Consider the following 18,443-nt stretch of genomic DNA (forward strand, 5'->3'; position numbering starts at 1 on the left):
ACGGAGAAAAACAAACATACGACTGAAACGTGACACGAGACTTTACCAAGAAACGCAACGCAACGCTAAATGTAATACCAAATTACAGGTGTGCAATAAGGATCACCTCATAGGTACGAGGTAGTAGTACGTAGTAGTACAGGTATATAAATCCACGGAGAAAAACAAACATACGACTGAAACGTGACACGAGACTTTACCAAGAAACGCAACGCAACGCTAAATGTAATACCAAATTACAGGTGTGCAATATGGATCACCTCATAGGTACGAGGTAGTAGTACGTAGTAGTACAGGTATATAAATCCACGGAGGAAAACAAACATACGACCGAAACGTGACACGAGACTTTACCAAGAAACGCAACGCAACGCTAAATGTAATACCAAATTACAGGTGTGCAATATGGATCACCTCATAGGTACGAGGTAGTAGTACGTAGTAGTACAGGTATATAAATCCACGGAGGAAAACAAACATACGACCGAAACGTGACACGAGACTTTACCAAGCAACGCAACGCTAAATGTAATACCAAATTACAGGTGTGCAATAAGGATCACCTCATAGGTACGAGGTAGTAGTACGTAGTAGTACAGGTATATAAATACACGGAGAAAAACAAACATACGACTGAAACGTGACACGAGACTTTACCAAGAAACGCAACGCAACGCTAAATGTAATACCAAATTACAGGTGTGCAATATGGATCACCTCATAGGTACGAGGTAGTAGTACGTAGTAGTACAGGTATATAAATCCACGGAGGAAAACAAACATACGACCGAAACGTGACACGAGACTTTACCAAGAAACGCAACGCAACGCTAAATGTAATACCAAATTACAGGTGTGCAATATGGATCACCTCATAGGTACGAGGTAGTAGTACGTAGTAGTACAGGTATATAAATCCACGGAGAAAAACAAACATACGACTGAAACGTGACACGAGACTTTACCAAGCAACGCAACGCTAAATGTAATACCAAATTACAGGTGTGCAATAAGGATCACCTCATAGGTACGAGGTAGTAGTACGTAGTAGTACAGGTATATAAATCCACGGAGAAAAACAAACATACGACTGAAACGTGACACGAGACTTTACCAAGAAACGCAACGCAACGCTAAATGTAATACCAAATTACAGGTGTGCAATATGGATCACCTCATAGGTACGAGGTAGTAGTACGTAGTAGTACAGGTATATAAATCCACGGAGGAAAACAAACATACGACCGAAACGTGACACGAGACTTTACCAAGCAACGCAACGCTAAATGTAATACCAAATTACAGGTGTGCAATATGGATCACCTCATAGGTACGAGGCAGGTAAATTACTGGGAAGGTATCAACACTTGCCGTGGGTAAGCAAATGAAGAAGGAATTTCTAAAGTTATTCACGGAACAGCAGGCCGAAGCAAAACCAAACTGGGCCGCAATTGTTGTGAACGAGGAATTTTGCTTCGAGCGAGCGCTTCCCTGAAATATAAACATCGATGCGTCACAAACGACACTCGGCTGCTCCAAGTAGCTTATTTCCCGATGCCGAAAGATCATCTGATGGAGCTTCGATCGTGCTTGCGAAATGAAAGGGGTCCGCCATTGCGCGGTCACCCTAACGAGAAAAACAAACTCTGATCTATTCATTGTCAGCCAATGAAAAACAACAAAGAAAATTCCGTTGTTCTTACAAAAAGCGAAATGTTTTCAATGTGGAATATTTCTCAAAGTGAGAGAGCACAGCTGAGATATCTAAGCCACGAGCGACATCGCATTCCGGCCTATCCGAAGCATAATTATGTTGGGCCGGCTGCTTTTGTTCATCGGAATCTTTCAGCGAAAACACAGCCGACGGCGAACAAAGGCCTCAGTGTTTGGGTTGAGGCCTTGAGGCCCGGCCGCAAATCACCGCCGTTGCTTCGGCATCTCACGGAAGCTTGCGGCCTGCCATCTGGCCTTATCTGCGGCCTTCGTTGTAACTTTGCGAGGCCTAGGAACAATGCCTCCAAAAACAATAGCAAGGTTCTTTGCATGGGGAAGGCCGGGATGATGGCCATCCTGCCAGACGTCCGAATCGACGCCAGAGATATGCAAGCAAAGGGTCTTGGGAAGATGGACAGGTAAAACCATTTTAATCGAGAACGAATGATCGTTAGCTTAACTCGGACTCACGTCCAAGCAATTGATTTTGTACCTCACTTTTACATTCGCGAGAGTAAAGGTCCCCTCCGTCTACCGGGCCTTCTACCCCAACAAAGAACGAAGGAGGGGAAATCATTCTGATTTTAAGACTCCTCCCCCCCCCCCCCAACTTACCAGAGCGACAGTCACAGTGGTAGCCATTTGGCCGGTCATGACACCCGCCGCCATTCAGGCAGGGGTTACTCTGACACTCGTCAACATTGATCTCGCACAAGGAGCCCACGAAACCTGCAACGTCATGGAGTTTGACCCTCAGGTTAACGATGCAAAGTCTTTAGGTAGAGCTTTCAGTGAGGGAGACAAAATGGTAAACACCTTTCAATATCTTTTGATTCCTACGTATAAATAAATCTGTTTTCAATTCCGATGTGGAGTGGCGATGAACCGCAACTGTGATGCCATAATGTTGTTTTAAACCAAACAAACAAAATACCACAAATCTCTTCTAACAATTTCCAAAATAATTCTTCGTTCATGTTCAGCACATGGCTGTAGGGTAGCTGAGGGCATGGCTGTAGGGTAGCTGAGGGCATGGCTGTAGGGTAGCTGAGGGTATGGCTGTAGGGTAGCTGAGGGCATGGCTGTCGGGTAGCTGAGGGCAAGGTTGTAGGGTAGCTGAGGGTATGGCTGTAGGGTAGCTGAGGGCATGGCTGTAGGGTAGCTGAGGGCATGGCTGTAGGGTAGCTGAGGGCAAGGTTGTAGGGTAGCTGAGGGCATGGCTGTAGGGTAGCTGAGAGTATGGCTGTCGGGTAGCTGAGGGTATGGCTGTAGGGTAGCTGAGAGTATGGCTGTCGGGTAGCTGAGGGTATGGCTGTAGGGTAGCTGAGAGTATGGCTGTCGGGTAGCTGAGGGTATGGCTGTAGGGTAGCTGAGGGCATGGCTGTAGGGTAGCTGAGAGTATGGCTGTAGGGTAGCTGAGGGCAAGGTTGTAGGGTAGCTGAGGGCATGGCTGTAGGGTAGCTGAGGGCATGGCTGTAGGGTAGCTGAGGGCATGGCTGTAGGGTAGCTGAGGGCAAGGTTGTAGGGTAGCTGAGGGCATGGCTGTCGGGTAGCTGAGGGTATGGCTGTAGGGTAGCTGAGGGCATGGCTGTAGGGTAGCTGAGAGTATGGCTGTCGGGTAGCTGAGGGCAAGGTTGTAGGGTAGCTGAGGGCATGGCTGTAGGGTAGCTGAGAGTATGGCTATCGGGTAGCTGAGGGTATGGCTGTAGGGTAGCTGAGGGCATGGCTGTAGGGTAGCTGAGAGTATGGCTGTCGGGTAGCTGAGGGCAAGCTTGTAGGGTAGCTGAGGGCATGGCTGTAGGGTAGCTGAGAGTATGGCTGTCGGGTAGCTGAGGGTATGGCTGTAGGGTAGCTGAGGGCATGGCTGTAGGGTAGCTGAGGGCATGGCTGTAGGGTAGCTGAGAGTATGGCTGTCGGGTAGCTGAGGGCAAGGTTGTAGGGTAGCTGAGGGCATGGCTGTAGGGTAGCTGAGAGTATGGCTGTCGGGTAGCTGAGGGTATGGCTGTAGGGTAGCTGAGGGCATGGCTGTAGGGTAGCTGAGGGCAAGGTTGTAGGGTAGCTGAGGGCATGGCTGTAGGGTAGCTGAGAGTATGGCTGTCGGGTAGCTGAGGGCAAGGTTGTAGGGTAGCTGAGGGCATGGCTGTAGGGTAGCTGAGAGTATGGCTATCGGGTAGCTGAGGGTATGGCTGTAGAGTAGCTGAGGGCATGGCTGTAGGGTAGCTGAGAGTATGGCTGTCGGGTAGCTGAGGGTATGGCTGTAGGGTAGCTGAGGGCATGGCTGTAGGGTAGCTGAGGGTATGGCTGTCGGGTAGCTGAGGGCATGGCTGTAGGGTAGCTGAGAGTATGGCTGTCGGGTAGCTGAGGGTATGGCTGTAGGGTAGCTGAGGGCATGGCTGTAGGGTAGCTGAGGGCATGGCTGTAGGGTAGCTGAGAGTATGGCTGTCGGGTAGCTGAGGGTATGGCTGTAGGGTAGCCGAGGGTATGGCTGTAGGGTAGCTGAGGGCATGGCTGTACGGTAGCTGAGGGCATGGCTGTAGGGTAGCTGAGAGCATGGCTGTCAGGTAGCTGAGGGCATGGCTGTAGGGTAGCTGAGGGCATGGCTGTACGGTAGCTGAGGGCATGGCTGTAGGGTAGCTGAGGGCATGGCTGTAGGGTAGCTGAGGGCATGGCTGTAGGGTAGCTGAGGGCATGGCTGTAGGGTAGCTGAGAGTATGGCTGTCGGGTAGCTGAGGGTATGGCTGTAGGGTAGCTGAGGGTATGGCTGTAGGGTAGCTGAGGGTATGGCTGTAGGGTAGCCGAGGGTATGGCTGTAGGGTAGCTGAGGGTATGGCTGTAGGGTAGCTGAGGGTATGGCTGTAGGGTAGCTGAGGGTATGGCTGTAGGGTAGCTGGGGGTATGGCTGTAGGGTAGCTGAGGGCATGGCTGTAGGGTATCTTAGGGCATGGCTGTAGGGTAGCTGAGGGCATGGCTGTAGGGTAGCTGAGGGCATGGCTATAGGGTAGCTGAGGGCATGGCTGTAGGGTAGTTGAGGGCATGGCTGTGCCACTGACGCAACACTTTCTATTGGTTGGGGGCAGGAATTTGTAATTTGTTCATGATGCCGGCGATAGCTCGCCTACCATTCGTGAAGGACACCGTGGGATATTTAACGTCCACCACCTAATGCTGGCGGATGGGACGCCCAGCTTAACATTCATCCGAGGGACAGCACACACATTGATGAATCACCCTGCCTGTGAAACCCCAGGACGGCAGTTTATAGTTGGGTCAGGATTCAAACTCAGGCTCGATAGCTTAGAGGTGAGTGTGCGTACCTCAACCTGGGCCATCCTATCACCCCATCAAAATACCTACTACAAACCCCCTATGACAACCAAATATACTACAGGCACCATACTACAACAAATAAATACGACAAACACCCTTTCACAACCAGAAAGTTACAATATCCCCTCTCCCCTACCAATCACAACCAAAAAATACTCCAAACCCCTGTGATGCCAATAAAACAAGACAAATCCACTTCCACAACTAAAACAACACATTGGTAGTTACTGTACGGCAACCTCAAGGGCAGATTGTGACCATAAAGCACAATGTCACACTCGAGTTAAACGAAAACCCTCATCCCCAACACATACCTGGCATGCAAATGCAGGTGAACTCGCCAATCTGATCAAGACATGTGGCGTCGTTGAGACACGGTGTCGAGCGGCACTCGTTGATATCGATCTCACAGCGAGCGCCGGTGTAACCGGGAAGGCAATCGCAACGAAAGGTTCCAACGGTGTTCACGCATCGCCCGCCGTGTTCGCACGGGTTGCCACCTTTGACAAAGCAGTGTGCGAAGGTGTTAACGTGAGGATCAAAAAACAATAAACGATGCAAATAGGATCAATGCCATGTTTGGTTAGGATGATGAAAAGGTATAATGAGTACCATCAAGTGTGATAAAAGCTCAAACTCAGGAAATGAGGATTCAAGGTACCAACACATCCCAGCTATTTATAGTTATACAACTAGTTTAGATTTGAAGTGGCCTTATAAAAAAAAAATGCCACGATGAGCTATTTACACACCTTTCGACCACGGAGGAAAACCCCCTAGGGGTGGGGGCTATTATTATTATTAATATTGTTTTGTAATAACATTAATATTATGACAGCCTGGTGTTGGCTTAGCGTTTAGGGTGCTGGCTTGGGATCCTGGGTTTGAATCGATCGATCGCCGAATTAACACCAGGGGGGTTGACTCAGCCTGTCATCCTTCTGAGGTCGGCAAATTGAGTACCAGTTCACTGGTAATTCCCTGTGTGTCGCAAGAGGCGACCAACAGGGTTGGCGGCAGGAAGGGCATCCGGCCATAAAACATTGCTTCAAAAAGGGGACCACCGTACCCGAAAAAGGCCAACCCCTGCTCTGCATAAAAATGGCCTCCAAAGGTGGCTCAACAACATTAATATTATCATATTATTGTTATTACTTTTGTTATTAGAAGTGGCCTTGGAAAAATGGCACAATAATCTATCTATACACCTTAACACAGCTTTCGACCAAGGAGGAAACCCCCTAGGGGAGGGGGACAAATTAAATCGCTTCAACCTCCGTCATGTGACCCCTAGTCCGCCTGTTAAGTTTGGTTGAGATTGGTTAAGTAACGACCAAATGTATTACAGTCAGACAGACAGACACCGAATTGCGTATTTTAGTTTGATACATAGAATCTCCAGCAATTGTTAATTACACAATTGGCTACTGCTGTCGTGTTTCAGAATCACGACGGATCGTGTGTTGTCCACATCACCAGACAAGAGAGATAACCTGGATGTTACACCTTGTTTTAATATGGACACACTATTGATAAATGTATGACTGTGGAATGTTTTCCCAACTTTGGCCCCAAACTCGTACTGATCCTCCACGATGCTTTACTGCAGATGTTGTCCTTTGACATGATGTCGTCTCCTCTTTAATGTCAACGTTTGTTGTTGTTTTTGTTTTTTCCTTTTTTTGTATACAACGTAGAGCTCGATGCTCGATCGTAGATGGAATGATCTCGACGACGATCGAGACCTCGATCTCGACGTAGAGCAGCAACGAAGGCTGGAAAGGGTGGAAATGCGAATGGTTCGGTGGATGTGTGGAGTATCATTGAGAGAGAGGAAGACAAATGATGAATTGCGAAAGATGATGGGAATAGAGCCTGTGATGGATGCTGTGAAGAGGAACAGGTTGAGATGGTTTGGTCATGTGTTGAGGAAGGATGAAAGTGACTGGTTGAGAAGAGTGATGGAAATGAATGTAGAAGGAAGTAGAAGATGGGGAAGACCGAGAAAGACTTGGCTAAAGATGGTGGAAGAAGAAATGCGGGCAAGGGGGTTAACAAGGGGAGATGCAGAAAATAGGGAAAAATGGAGAAGATTGTCATGGGGACCGCAAGGCTAACCCCAAGGGAAAATGGCCTTAAAATGCCTGTTGTTGTTGTTGTTGTTGTTGTTGTAGAGCGAGAGTGAGATCAAGGGAAGGGGAGAAGGACACACTGAGGTGAACAAGCAGCACACAAGCTGAATGAAACATAGCAAGAAGAGGAAGGGGAAAGTGGGGATGAAAGAGAAAAGGAACAAACCAACTGACAACTAGGAAAGGAAACGAGGTGACGGAGAGGTGGGAAAAATCACGATAACATGGAAAAGGGAATGCTTGGGAATGGGGTAATTTGGGGTGGAAGAGATCATGAGTATGGATGGGGGTTGACCTGAGGTAGTGGTGAACAGCTGTCTTGAAGCCCTGGATGGAAGAATGGGACTAAACTGTATCACAGTCAGTCAGACAAGAGGTCAGGAATTTGGTCCACACATGAGACAAAAGAGGAACAAATGAGTGCAGATGAGCAGTGACCTTGGATTTTATTGTTTTGTTTTTTTCCATACAAGATCGAGGCTCGTGAAAAAGCTACATTTTGGGAGTTTAACAAGACAGGGTCACTGGATCCTGCAGAAACCTGGGAGGGACAGAGCCGAAGCAAGGGCAAAGAGTGCAAGACCACAATGGAGGTGGTGGAATACAGAGAGGCCACCAACCTGCATGTGAGGCGAAAGTAACACGCCTAGACACTCATATTTGCCACGGGAGATCCAAATGATTTTGAGGGTCTTGCTTTTCATGGCATCAAGAAGGGAAATGTGTGAGGCAGGGACGCCATATCAAAGAGGAGAGCAGTATTCCATCAAGCTGTGAATGAAGGACTTGTAGGTTGTCAAAAGTTCAGACTGGCCAAGGAGTTCAGACTGGCCTTGCTTGTACGACGAAGGATGCCCTCTCGATGGGTGGCATTGAAGGCCATCTTGGATATATGGTCTGCCCAAGAAACCCAAAAATTTGAGTGATTTAACTTCTTCAAGTGGTTCATGCAGGGATTAAATGGTAGTACAAACCACAAAAATATAATTAACTAGTAAAAGGCCCGTCAAAAATGACAGGTTGGAACAGATCAAACCATTCAACCAGAACCGTCAAAATGACGGGAAATGACGGGTGCAGCCTCATGAGCATGCCAAAAACTAAAGCCCTGGCCTAGTGTGCTTATATCTTCTTTATTTACGAGGCATCCTACGGATGTAAATGAGCCTGGTGTAGGCTTAGTGGTTAGGGTGCCGGCTTGGGATCCTAGTAATCCTGGGTTCAAATCCCGGTCGATGGCTGAATTAACGCCAGGGGGGTTGACTCAGCCTGTCATCCTTCCGAGGTCGGCAAATTGAGTACCAGCTTGCTGGTAATTCCCTGTGTGTTGCAAGAGGCGAGTAACAGGGTTGGTGGCAGGAAGGGCATCCGACCATAAAACATTGCTTCAAAAAGGGGACCAAGGTGCCTAAAAAAGGCCAATCCCTGCTCTGCAGGGAAAAATGGCCTCTAAAGGTGGTCTACAGATGTAAATGAACACTCCTTTTACTCTGCATGCGTTGCACATCACGTTCAGCGAATTTCACTTCCCTGCACCTTGTATTTATTGTGATTTTAAAAAAAACAGTTCTGTACACCGCACTTGAGTCTCAGTTTGCAAGCCACCGTCGACAATTCCAATAGAGGAGACATAATTACTCTTTTATAGAAAATGTTTTTCGACTTTGTTTTATCCTCAAAAATAGACCGGAGCGAACACACATTCGTGTTAAAAGATTTAACTTTAAAACCTACCCTTATGAAGGGGAACGGACATCTGTACAAACACACAACCTCCCATTGTGTTTTATATGATAGATGTACAGTAATGGTTATATCTTATAAGTTAAAATAAACCAAATAATTAATTACATGTAAAACCTCAAATATAGTTTACTTATTGACTTGTAGCAAATGTGCGATGTTGCAATATGTTGGTGAAGCAATGCAGAGATGTAATGTAAGAATGAATACATGCAGGTGCAGCACGAGAATCCCAGATAGAACTACTGGTTGTCCACTACTCACTCGTCACTTTACTTATGGATACTTTTAAAATGTGGGCTTCGATGTTCAGGTTATGGAAAGGATAAGCGGAAATGGCCGGGAAAAGGATTTTTTTTTTTTTTTAGATACAAGTTCGAGCCTCGTGAAAGAGCTAAAAAGCTCGGTAAAAGGATGGGATGGAAGATAAAACAATCACACAATTCCCTAAGTGTAGAGAACTTTTCTGGATTAAATAATTAAGAACTCCTTACCTTTATGGATTAAATGAAATAATTAATGAACAGCTTCCCATACTTACCATAATCGCCTCTGTTTTTATCATTTTACCAAGAGACTCTCAGAGACACAGAGTGAATAATTATGGCCGAAAATGTCCAGTTACAGACACCACAACAAATCGTAAATGAGTGTGTTAGATCTTAACAAATCAAATAACTGTACATTACTTAGCAGCAGAATTAAGATCAATAATTGGAGTTCCCCAAGGCAATGTTCTGGGCCCTGTGCTTTTTCTGGTCTTCATCAATGATCTCTCCGACTCTCTTGAAAATCCTCTCTATCGCTTTGCTGATGACTCCACTCTCTGCCGCTCCATTCCTCATCCCTCAGATCGGCAGTCTGCAGCCTCCTCACTCTCTGCAGACCTGGACAAAATCACAGACTGGGCAAACAAGTGGAACATGTCTTTCAATCCTGACAAATCTCACACTCTTACGATGTCTCTCCGAAAAGACCGACTGGACAACCCTCCCATCCACTTTCCGAATAATCCTCTCCAATAAGTTCTGTCACTCAAGCTTTTGGGTCTCACTATCTGCCATGATCTTTCCTGGGAAAACCACATTTCAAATCTGGCCTCCAAAGCCAGTCGCCGACTGGGCATCCTCCGACGTGCGAGGTCCTTCCTTGGCACACCTGAGCTCCTCACCACATATAAGGCTTTCATCCGCAGCTCAATGGAATACTGTTCCCCCCTCTGGGCTGGTGCTCCTGCCTCACACGTAGCTCGTCTTCACGCTGTTGAAACCAAAGCGTTCAGAATCATTGGAATCTCCCGCGATGAAGCTACCTCCGAGGGCCTTTCACGTACTCACCGCAGGCAGGTTGATGGTCTTACTGTCTTCTACCGACTCCTCTCCGGCCTTGCTCCTCCAGCTCTCTCTGGGCTCTGTCCCCCAAATATTCCTACAGGTCGCACAATATCTGCCTGCAACCCTCTTATGCTTAAACTGCCAAAATCAAGACTTTCTGCTCACCTTCACTCCTTCATTCCTCTTTTTTCCCGCCTCTGGATCAAACTCCCTCACTCCCTTCAATCCCACTCCTCCCTCCAGGTCTTTAAAACAGCTGTTCACCACCATCTCTTATCTTCCCCCATCCAAAACCTTGATCTTTTCTACCCCTGCTGATTTCACCCCAAATCCACTTTTTTGAAATACCAACTTCTTTCCTGGAAGTCCTTGAGTTTATACTTCTCCCAGCCCCCCCCCCCCTTCCCACGCCGCCTCCCCCCAAGCCCTCTTCCCTCCCACACATTCCCGATGTCCCTGCTCTCAAATGTTGAGTTTATGTGCTTCCCCTTCTCTCCCCATGCTGTCTACCGCTCCCCTTTTTATCTACTTTGTTTGTTTGTGTTTGATTTGTTTGTGTGATAAATGTTAGCTCTTTCACGAGCCTCGATTCTGTATACAAAATAATAATAATAATAATAATAATAATAATAAAACTTTTTAAAAATAACTAAAAGAAGTTTGGCAAATCATGACCAAATTAATGGAAGAGGACGATCAGGTGGAACTCTCAATTCAACACATGGAAGCAATTCTGGACATGATTGCCCATAAAATGTAAAAGGAGCTATAAACCTAAAGAAGTTAATCATAGAACAGATAAGTGTATCAAATTCAAATTTAAATCATCATCAAAATTTATCATCATAACATCATCAAAATTATGTTTGATAACATTGGGGTAGAAATGATCAATCTTTATTATAATAGAGCAAACATATATGGTTATGTCGTTATGTCGTAATGTTTGTCGCTATGTTTATATGCGACGAAAACGTCTTCTTCTTCTTCAAATAAAATTACCACCCTCTTAATTAACCCTCTTAATTGCGTTAAGACTGATGAGACCCATCAGACCTTTAACAACCCTTTAATTCCCCCAAGACCCTTCAGACCACCAAGACCCCAGAAGACCCAAAATAACCTGAAGACCCCCAAAGACCCCAAAGACCCAAAACACCCCAAAGACCCAAAATACCCTTCAAGGCCCTGAGGCTCAAAAAGACCCTGAATACCCAAAAACCCAAAACACCCCGAACCCCCAAAACACCCCGAAGACCCAAAACACCCCGAAGACCCAAAACACCCAAAACACCCCAAAGACCCCAAAGACCCCAAAGACCAAAAAGACCCCGAAGTCCCAAAAGACCCCAAAGACCAAAAAGACCCCGAAGACTCAAAATACCCCAAAGACCATTAAAGACCAAGAAGAACCAAAAGACCCTTAAGACCCAAAAGCCCCTGAAGACCCCAAATACCCAAAAGACACCGAAGACCCTTAAGACCCAAAAGCCTCTGAAGACACCAAAGACCCAAAAGACCCTGAAGACCCAAACACCTCAAAGACCCAAAATACCCTTAGAGGCCCAGATGATCCAAAAGACCCTGGAGACCCCAATGGCCCTGAAGACCCAAAACACCATGAGGACCCAAAAGACACCGAAATGGTCAAAGATGCCTACCCCTCTGAAACGACGTGTGGTGAGGCATGCGGAGTGCGCCGAGTCACGCTAGTATAGAGAAAATACTACAGCAGAAGGAAGTGTGGCGTAAACTTCCAGAAACAACACAAGAGAGATCTCCAAATGTTGTGTACACTTTGGGTAATGCAATTAGGGGAAAGATCTTCAACTACAAGGAAACGGTACAATCGATAGACATAGAGGAATGGTTAAATAACACACATCATTGTAATTGTAAACATTCCATATTCAAAGATCCACATCATAAACACGTCATCACATGTGATCTCAGAATAGTGAAAGATGAAAGATAACGTGCATTACTTACAAAAGGACCAAATTATAGAGAAAATGAAAGGATTACCTGGAATAAAGCAATGGAACTTACAATGATAGCGCTGAGGGAATAGATGAGAGAAGTAATTGATAAACACAAAGTACCAAACACACAAATGGCTTTATGGAATACGGAATGTTTACAATAAAGCCATTCGTTGATTGATAACACAAATTGATAAACACAAAGTACCAAACACACAAATGGCTTTATGGTTGGAGGAGGTAGAGAAACATGTGACAAGGAGGGTTGTTGATTTGAAAAGAAAAGTTTTATTCAACAATCCAAAGGTAATACTAAGCAATCGCGTGATTATTAAAGGCAGCTTCAAACACAATATGTCATTGTACCAATTGACAAAGCAAATAATAATATTGCATTTGTCTGCAAAACATACTACATTCAAACACTTTTGGAAGAATTGGGCTTAGAGACGGGAATTTTGAAGACCTACAAAATAAGTAGCGACAACAAAATAGAGTTAACACGACACTTAAATCACTCAAAAGCGGGAAGACTCTTAGTTCCAGATAAACACCATAAATTACCATTCATTTACTAGATCAACTGGATCAACTGGATCAACCCTGGTGTTGGGCTAGCGGCTAGGGTGCCGGCTTAGGATCCTAGGATCCTGGGTTCGAATCCCGGTCGATCGCCGAATTAACGCCAGGGGGGTTGACTCAGCCTGTCATCCTTCCGAGGTCGGCTAATTGAGTACCAGTTCACTGGTAATTCCCTGTTTGTCGTTAAAGGCGGCAAAAAGGGTTGGCGTCAGGAAGGGCATCCGGCCGTAAAACATTGCTTCAAAAAGGGGACCAAAAAACAACAACAACCACGGTTCCCGAAAAAGGCCAACCCCCGCTTTGCGGGGAAAAATGGCCTCTAAAGGTGTTTTTTTTTTTTTTTTTACTGGATCAAAAAATGCACAAAAACCCTTGTAAGAAGAGGTCCGTCATTGCAAGTACAGAATGTAGTTTTAAACCTTTGTCAGGTATTATTACAATGGTGATGAAAATAATTTATAAATGCATTGAAAAACTACCACGAAAATGTGAAGATTTATTCTGATATTAAGAAATTCCTGGACCACTGATAATTCCAAATCTGGAATCGACAGTATCCACAACATTAATAACAAGGGTAAGGTTAAATGTTTATCAACGTTAGATTTTTCAACATTGTACACAAACATTCCACATGACAAGCTCGTAACCGCATTGGACAGAGCGGTAGATAAAGCATTTGCAGGAGGAAACAAGAACGGCACTCAGTGGAGAGCACACCTCTACCTGGTTGGCCATATCACTCAATGGTGAAGAATCACTTAAAAAATTATACTGCCTAGATCGGGATCTTCACCAAAATTGAATCGATTCTTCCTTGTCACACACGTGGGTCCATTAAGTTTCGTCCAAATCCATCCATAAAGTTTTGAGATATCCTGCAATGTATCGTTTTTGGCCCCATCTCCCAATGGTGAAGAATTACTTAAAAATTTATACTAGCCGGATCCGAATCCGGATCTTCACGAAAATCTAATCATTTCGTCCTTGTCACATACGCTACATCTCTGCCAAATTTCGTCCGAATCCGTTCACAACTTTTTGAGATATTTTGTTCACAAACGGACAAACAAACGGACAAAAAAACAGACAGACAGACAGACAGAGGTGAAAAGATAACGTCCATCCACCTTTGGTGGCGGAGGTAATAAAGTATAAATTAAAGTCGATCAACAAAGAGCACACTGGTCTGTAAAGGAAAATCAATATTCAGGTAGTTTTTTCAAAAAGTAAACTGAAAGAAAGTATTCGATTTCTCCTAAACGACAGTTTCTTTACATTTGGAAACAAGATACTCCAGCAGACAGTGGGGATACCCATTGGTTCAGATCCCAAGATACTCCTGCAGACTGTGGGGATGCCCATGGATTCAGATTCTAAATACACCAGCAGACTGTGGGGGATACGCATGGGTTCAGATCGCAAGATACCCCTGCAGACAGTGTGGATACCCATGGGATCAAATCCCAAGATACTCCAGCAGACAGTGTGGATACCCATGGGTTCAGATCGCAAGATACCCCTGCAGACAGTGTGGATACCCATGGGATCAGATCCCAAGATACTCCAGTAGACAGTGGGGATACCCATTGGTTCAGATCCCAAGATACTCCAGTAGACAGTGGGGATACCCATTGGTTCAGATCCCAAGATACTCCAGCAGACTGTGGGGATGCCCATGGATTCAGATTTTAAATACACCAGCAGACTGTGGGGGATACGCATGGGTTCAGATCGCAAGATACCCCTGCAGACAGTGTGGATACCCATGGGATCAAATCCAAAGATACTCCAGCAGACAGTGGGGATACCCATTGGTTCAGATCCCAAGATACTCCTGCAGACTGTGGGGATGCCCATGGATTCAGATTCTAAATACACCAGCAGACTGTGGGGGATACGCATGGGTTCAGATCGCAAGATACCCCTGCAGACAGTGTGGATACCCATGGGATCAAATCCCAAGATACTCCAGCAGACAGTGTGGATACCCATGGGTTCAGATCGCAAGATACCCCTGCAGACAGTGTGGATACCCATGGGATCAGATCCCAAGATACTCCAGTAGACAGTGGGGATACCCATTGGTTCAGATCCCAAGATACTCCAGCAGACTGTGGGGATACCCATGGATTCAGATTTTAAATACACCAGCAGACTGTGGGGGATACGCATGGGTTCAGATCGCAAGATACCCCTGCAGACAGTGTGGATACCCATGGGATCAAATCCCAAGATACTCCAGCAGACAGTGTGGATACCCATGGGTTCAGATCGCAAGATACCCCTGCAGACAGTGTGGATACCCATGGGATCAAATCCCAAGATACTCCAGCAGACAGTGTGGATACCCATGGATTCAGATCGCAAGATACCCCTGCAGTCAGTGTGGATACCCATGGGATCAGATCCCAAGATACTCCAGTAGACAGTGTGGATACCCAGGGGATCAGATTCGAAGATGTCTGTCCGTTTGTGAACAAGATATTTCAAAAGGTTTTGGACTATTTGGATGGAATTTGGCAGAGATGTAGCTTATGTGACACCGACGAAATGATTAGATTTTGGTGAAGATCCGGATTCGGCTCCGGCTACTAGAATTTTTAAAGCGATTCTTCACCATTGGGAGATAGGGCCAAACACTATACATAGCAGGATATCTCAAAACGTTGTGGACGGATTTGGACGAAACTTGGTGGACAGTTTGGGTGTCTGACAAGGACAATTCGATTCAATTTTGGTGAAGATCTGAATATGGATTCGGATATGATAATTATTTAATTTTTTAAGCGATTCTTTACCATTGGGAGATAGGGCCAAAAACGATACATAGCACGATATCTGAAAAAAGTTGTGGATGGATTTGGACGAAACTTGTTGGACAGGTTATGTGTGTGACAAGTAAGAATCGATTCGATTTTGGTGAAGATCCGGATCCGGATCCAGCTAGTAGAATTTTAAAAGTGATTCTTCACCATTGAGTGATATGCCCAACCAGGCGGAGGTATGCTCTCTACTGAGTGCCGTTCTAGTTGAACACTGCATGGGGTATCATATTCTATGAACTCTACAGTTGAAAATGTAATGCATTCACATGTCCATTCATTCACTCATTAATTTCACATTTGCAACTTACAACGGCGACCGTTGGCCTAGCTGTTTGCTGAAGCCTGTGCGCATCAAGCCGGGCCCCTCTAGCAGAACGAACTGAACACTGTGCATAACCCACATATGGCTCGATGATTGGTGCAGGACCACTATATTAGTGAACAGATTGTTAATTTTTGGACACGTCCTTTGAGTCTGCTCCGACTCCAGTACATTTTTTAGTTTGTGTCATAGGCCAGACACTACTTTCTCCGTCACACTTCTGAAACTCATTATGCAATTTGTAGAACTGCAACACAATTTAATCACCTCGCATTTGACTTGGACCGATCAGATTTTGGCTTCATATGACTAAGCATTTTCAAATCTGCTTAACATAGTAGACTTCCCTTTTGAGAAGTCACTAAAAACAGATAAACACATCCATTTATTGTCATGTTGCCCACACAATCTCAATCTTCCATGAGCCGAGACTTTTTTATGCAAAAAATAATAGAAGTGCAAAGAATTGAAGAAGGAAGTGAGGATTAGCCTGTGGGCAGAGAGATAGGTAAAACAACTTACCAATGGAGCACTCGTTCACATCATCTTTACAAGCCCATCCCGTGTAGCCGGGAGGACAAGTGCATATCGCACGGCCCGTGATGGGATTAGTGTCACATAAGGAACCCTCATGGCAGGGATCACTGACGCACGCATCATCCAGGTGGCACAAAAGACCTGGGGAGATAATTGCAGGGAATCAACAAAACAAGTCGGAATGTTCTACGAAGAAAATAAGAAACCACGAGGTGGGGATCGAGTCTGCATTCTTACCCGTCTTTCCAACAGGGCACTCGCAGTAGAAGGTAGCTACTCGGTCATGACAGGTGGCACCGTTATAGCAAGCGGCTGTGGCACAGTCGTCGATGTTCTCGCTGCAGTCCTTCCCAGTCCAGCCGTTGACGCAGACGCAGGCGAAGGCTCCCTGGGTGTTGTGGCAAGTTCCACCATTGAGGCACGCATTGGGCTGGAGGGAGCATTCGTCCACGTCTTCGGTGCAGAACTGGCCTGTGAGGCAGTTTGTTGGTATATGAGTGAATTCACGGTGCTGCCAGGCAATCGACAAATCAGGTTGATCAATGTTAAAGACTCAAGAGCATTGTATCTCCTCTCCTTGGGTGTACGAACCAATTATTTTCGAGGGGATTTGCCCAAATGCCGGTTACGTTGCCCAAATGTACACTTCACTGGCACGCAGATGTACTCCAGGAAGTGTTGACACTTTCCTCAGGCTCAGTGGCGGTGTTATTAATCGGTCTGTACATCTGTGACAGGTGTGTGTGTGTGTGTGTGTGTGTGTGTGTGTGTGTGTGTGTGTGTGTGTGTGTGTGTGTGTGTGTGTGTGTGTGTGTGTGTGTGTGTGTGTGTGTGTGTGTGTGTGTGCGTGCTACATAGAACAAGTCAATATAATCACTTACGTCACATGAATGATAAAAAACACAAAAATTTAAAAAAAGAATGATCAAAAGGAATTGATCCTTTAGAAGAAGGAGGATTCTTCTTCCTGAGACCAAATATGTAAATAATCCTTTTCATGTCATTTCGATTGTTCATCGCGATGCGGATCGCGAACCCTGGTGTTGGGCTAGCGGCTAGGGTGCCGGCTTAGGATTCCTAGGATCCTGGGTTTGAATCCCGGTCGATCGCTGAATTAACGCCAGGGGGTTTGACTCAGCCTGTCATCCTTCCGAGGTCGGCTAATTGAGTACCAGTTCACTGGTAATTCCCTGCTTGTCGTTAAAGGCGGCAAAAAGGGTTGGCGTCAGGAAGGGCATCCGGCCGTAAAACATTGCTTCAAAAAGGGGACCGAAAAAAAAAAAACAACAACAACCACGGTTCCCGAAAAAGGCCAACCCCCGCCTTGCGGGGAAAAATGGCCTCTAAAGGTGGTTATATCGCGGTGCGGATGGGACAGGAATGACATGAAAATAGTATGTTTTCATGCGTCTTAATGTACTGAATGTTGTGGCTCTGCTGTGCACGTTGTGGCTGGAATTGTAGCTCGAATTGTTACAACTCTTTAAGGATCAAACCTCAGGAGCGCGTTTTGGTGCACAACCCTCACAACCATTTTTCATATCCGAATCCGATGGGTTTTCATGGAGGAAATTATTAAATATCATTTTCTTATTTTTGAGATCTTCTCTGTCCAGTGTGTAAAATGAGGACATAATCTACCATGACGAGCTGACTATTGCCCTACCATCAGCCATTTGTGTTTCTGCGCATGCGTTGATTGCATGAGACGGAAATACGTCATTCGAAGACGGAATTACGTCATTTCGAAGGTGCTTGAGGGCGGGCGAAGCCTCGGGAGTTGGGCAGAGTCGGGCACGGAATACGAGACATGAAACAGAAAATCGACGAGCAGTCACAATCAGCTAAATCAATACCTTCATGAAAACTCGTGACTACCTACGAAACAAACATAAAGGTTCCTAATAACGTTGGTGGTTACTGAGCTGAGATTGACAGTCACT

At 45.7% G+C, this 18,443-nt stretch overlaps 1 protein-coding gene across 1 annotated transcript in view; it reads right to left on the minus strand.

The window, feature by feature from the left end:
- NOTCH1 (notch receptor 1) overlaps positions 1-18,443 on the minus strand; it is a 127,764-nt gene that overhangs the window by 43,914 nt on the left and 65,407 nt on the right. Inside the window, exons 7-10 of the mRNA XM_068134051.2 lie at positions 16,738-16,971; positions 16,486-16,641; positions 5,355-5,540; positions 2,329-2,442 (exon numbers count right to left, since the gene is read on the minus strand). Of these exons, the coding sequence (XP_067990152.2) occupies positions 2,329-2,442; positions 5,355-5,540; positions 16,486-16,641; positions 16,738-16,971 (690 nt within the window). The remainder of the gene's footprint in view (positions 1-2,328; positions 2,443-5,354; positions 5,541-16,485; positions 16,642-16,737; positions 16,972-18,443) is intronic.

This window comes from Myxine glutinosa, chromosome 13, assembly GCF_964187855.1.
Source record: "Myxine glutinosa chromosome 13, kmMyxGlut1.1, whole genome shotgun sequence".
Taxonomy (NCBI): domain Eukaryota; kingdom Metazoa; phylum Chordata; class Myxini; order Myxiniformes; family Myxinidae; genus Myxine; species Myxine glutinosa.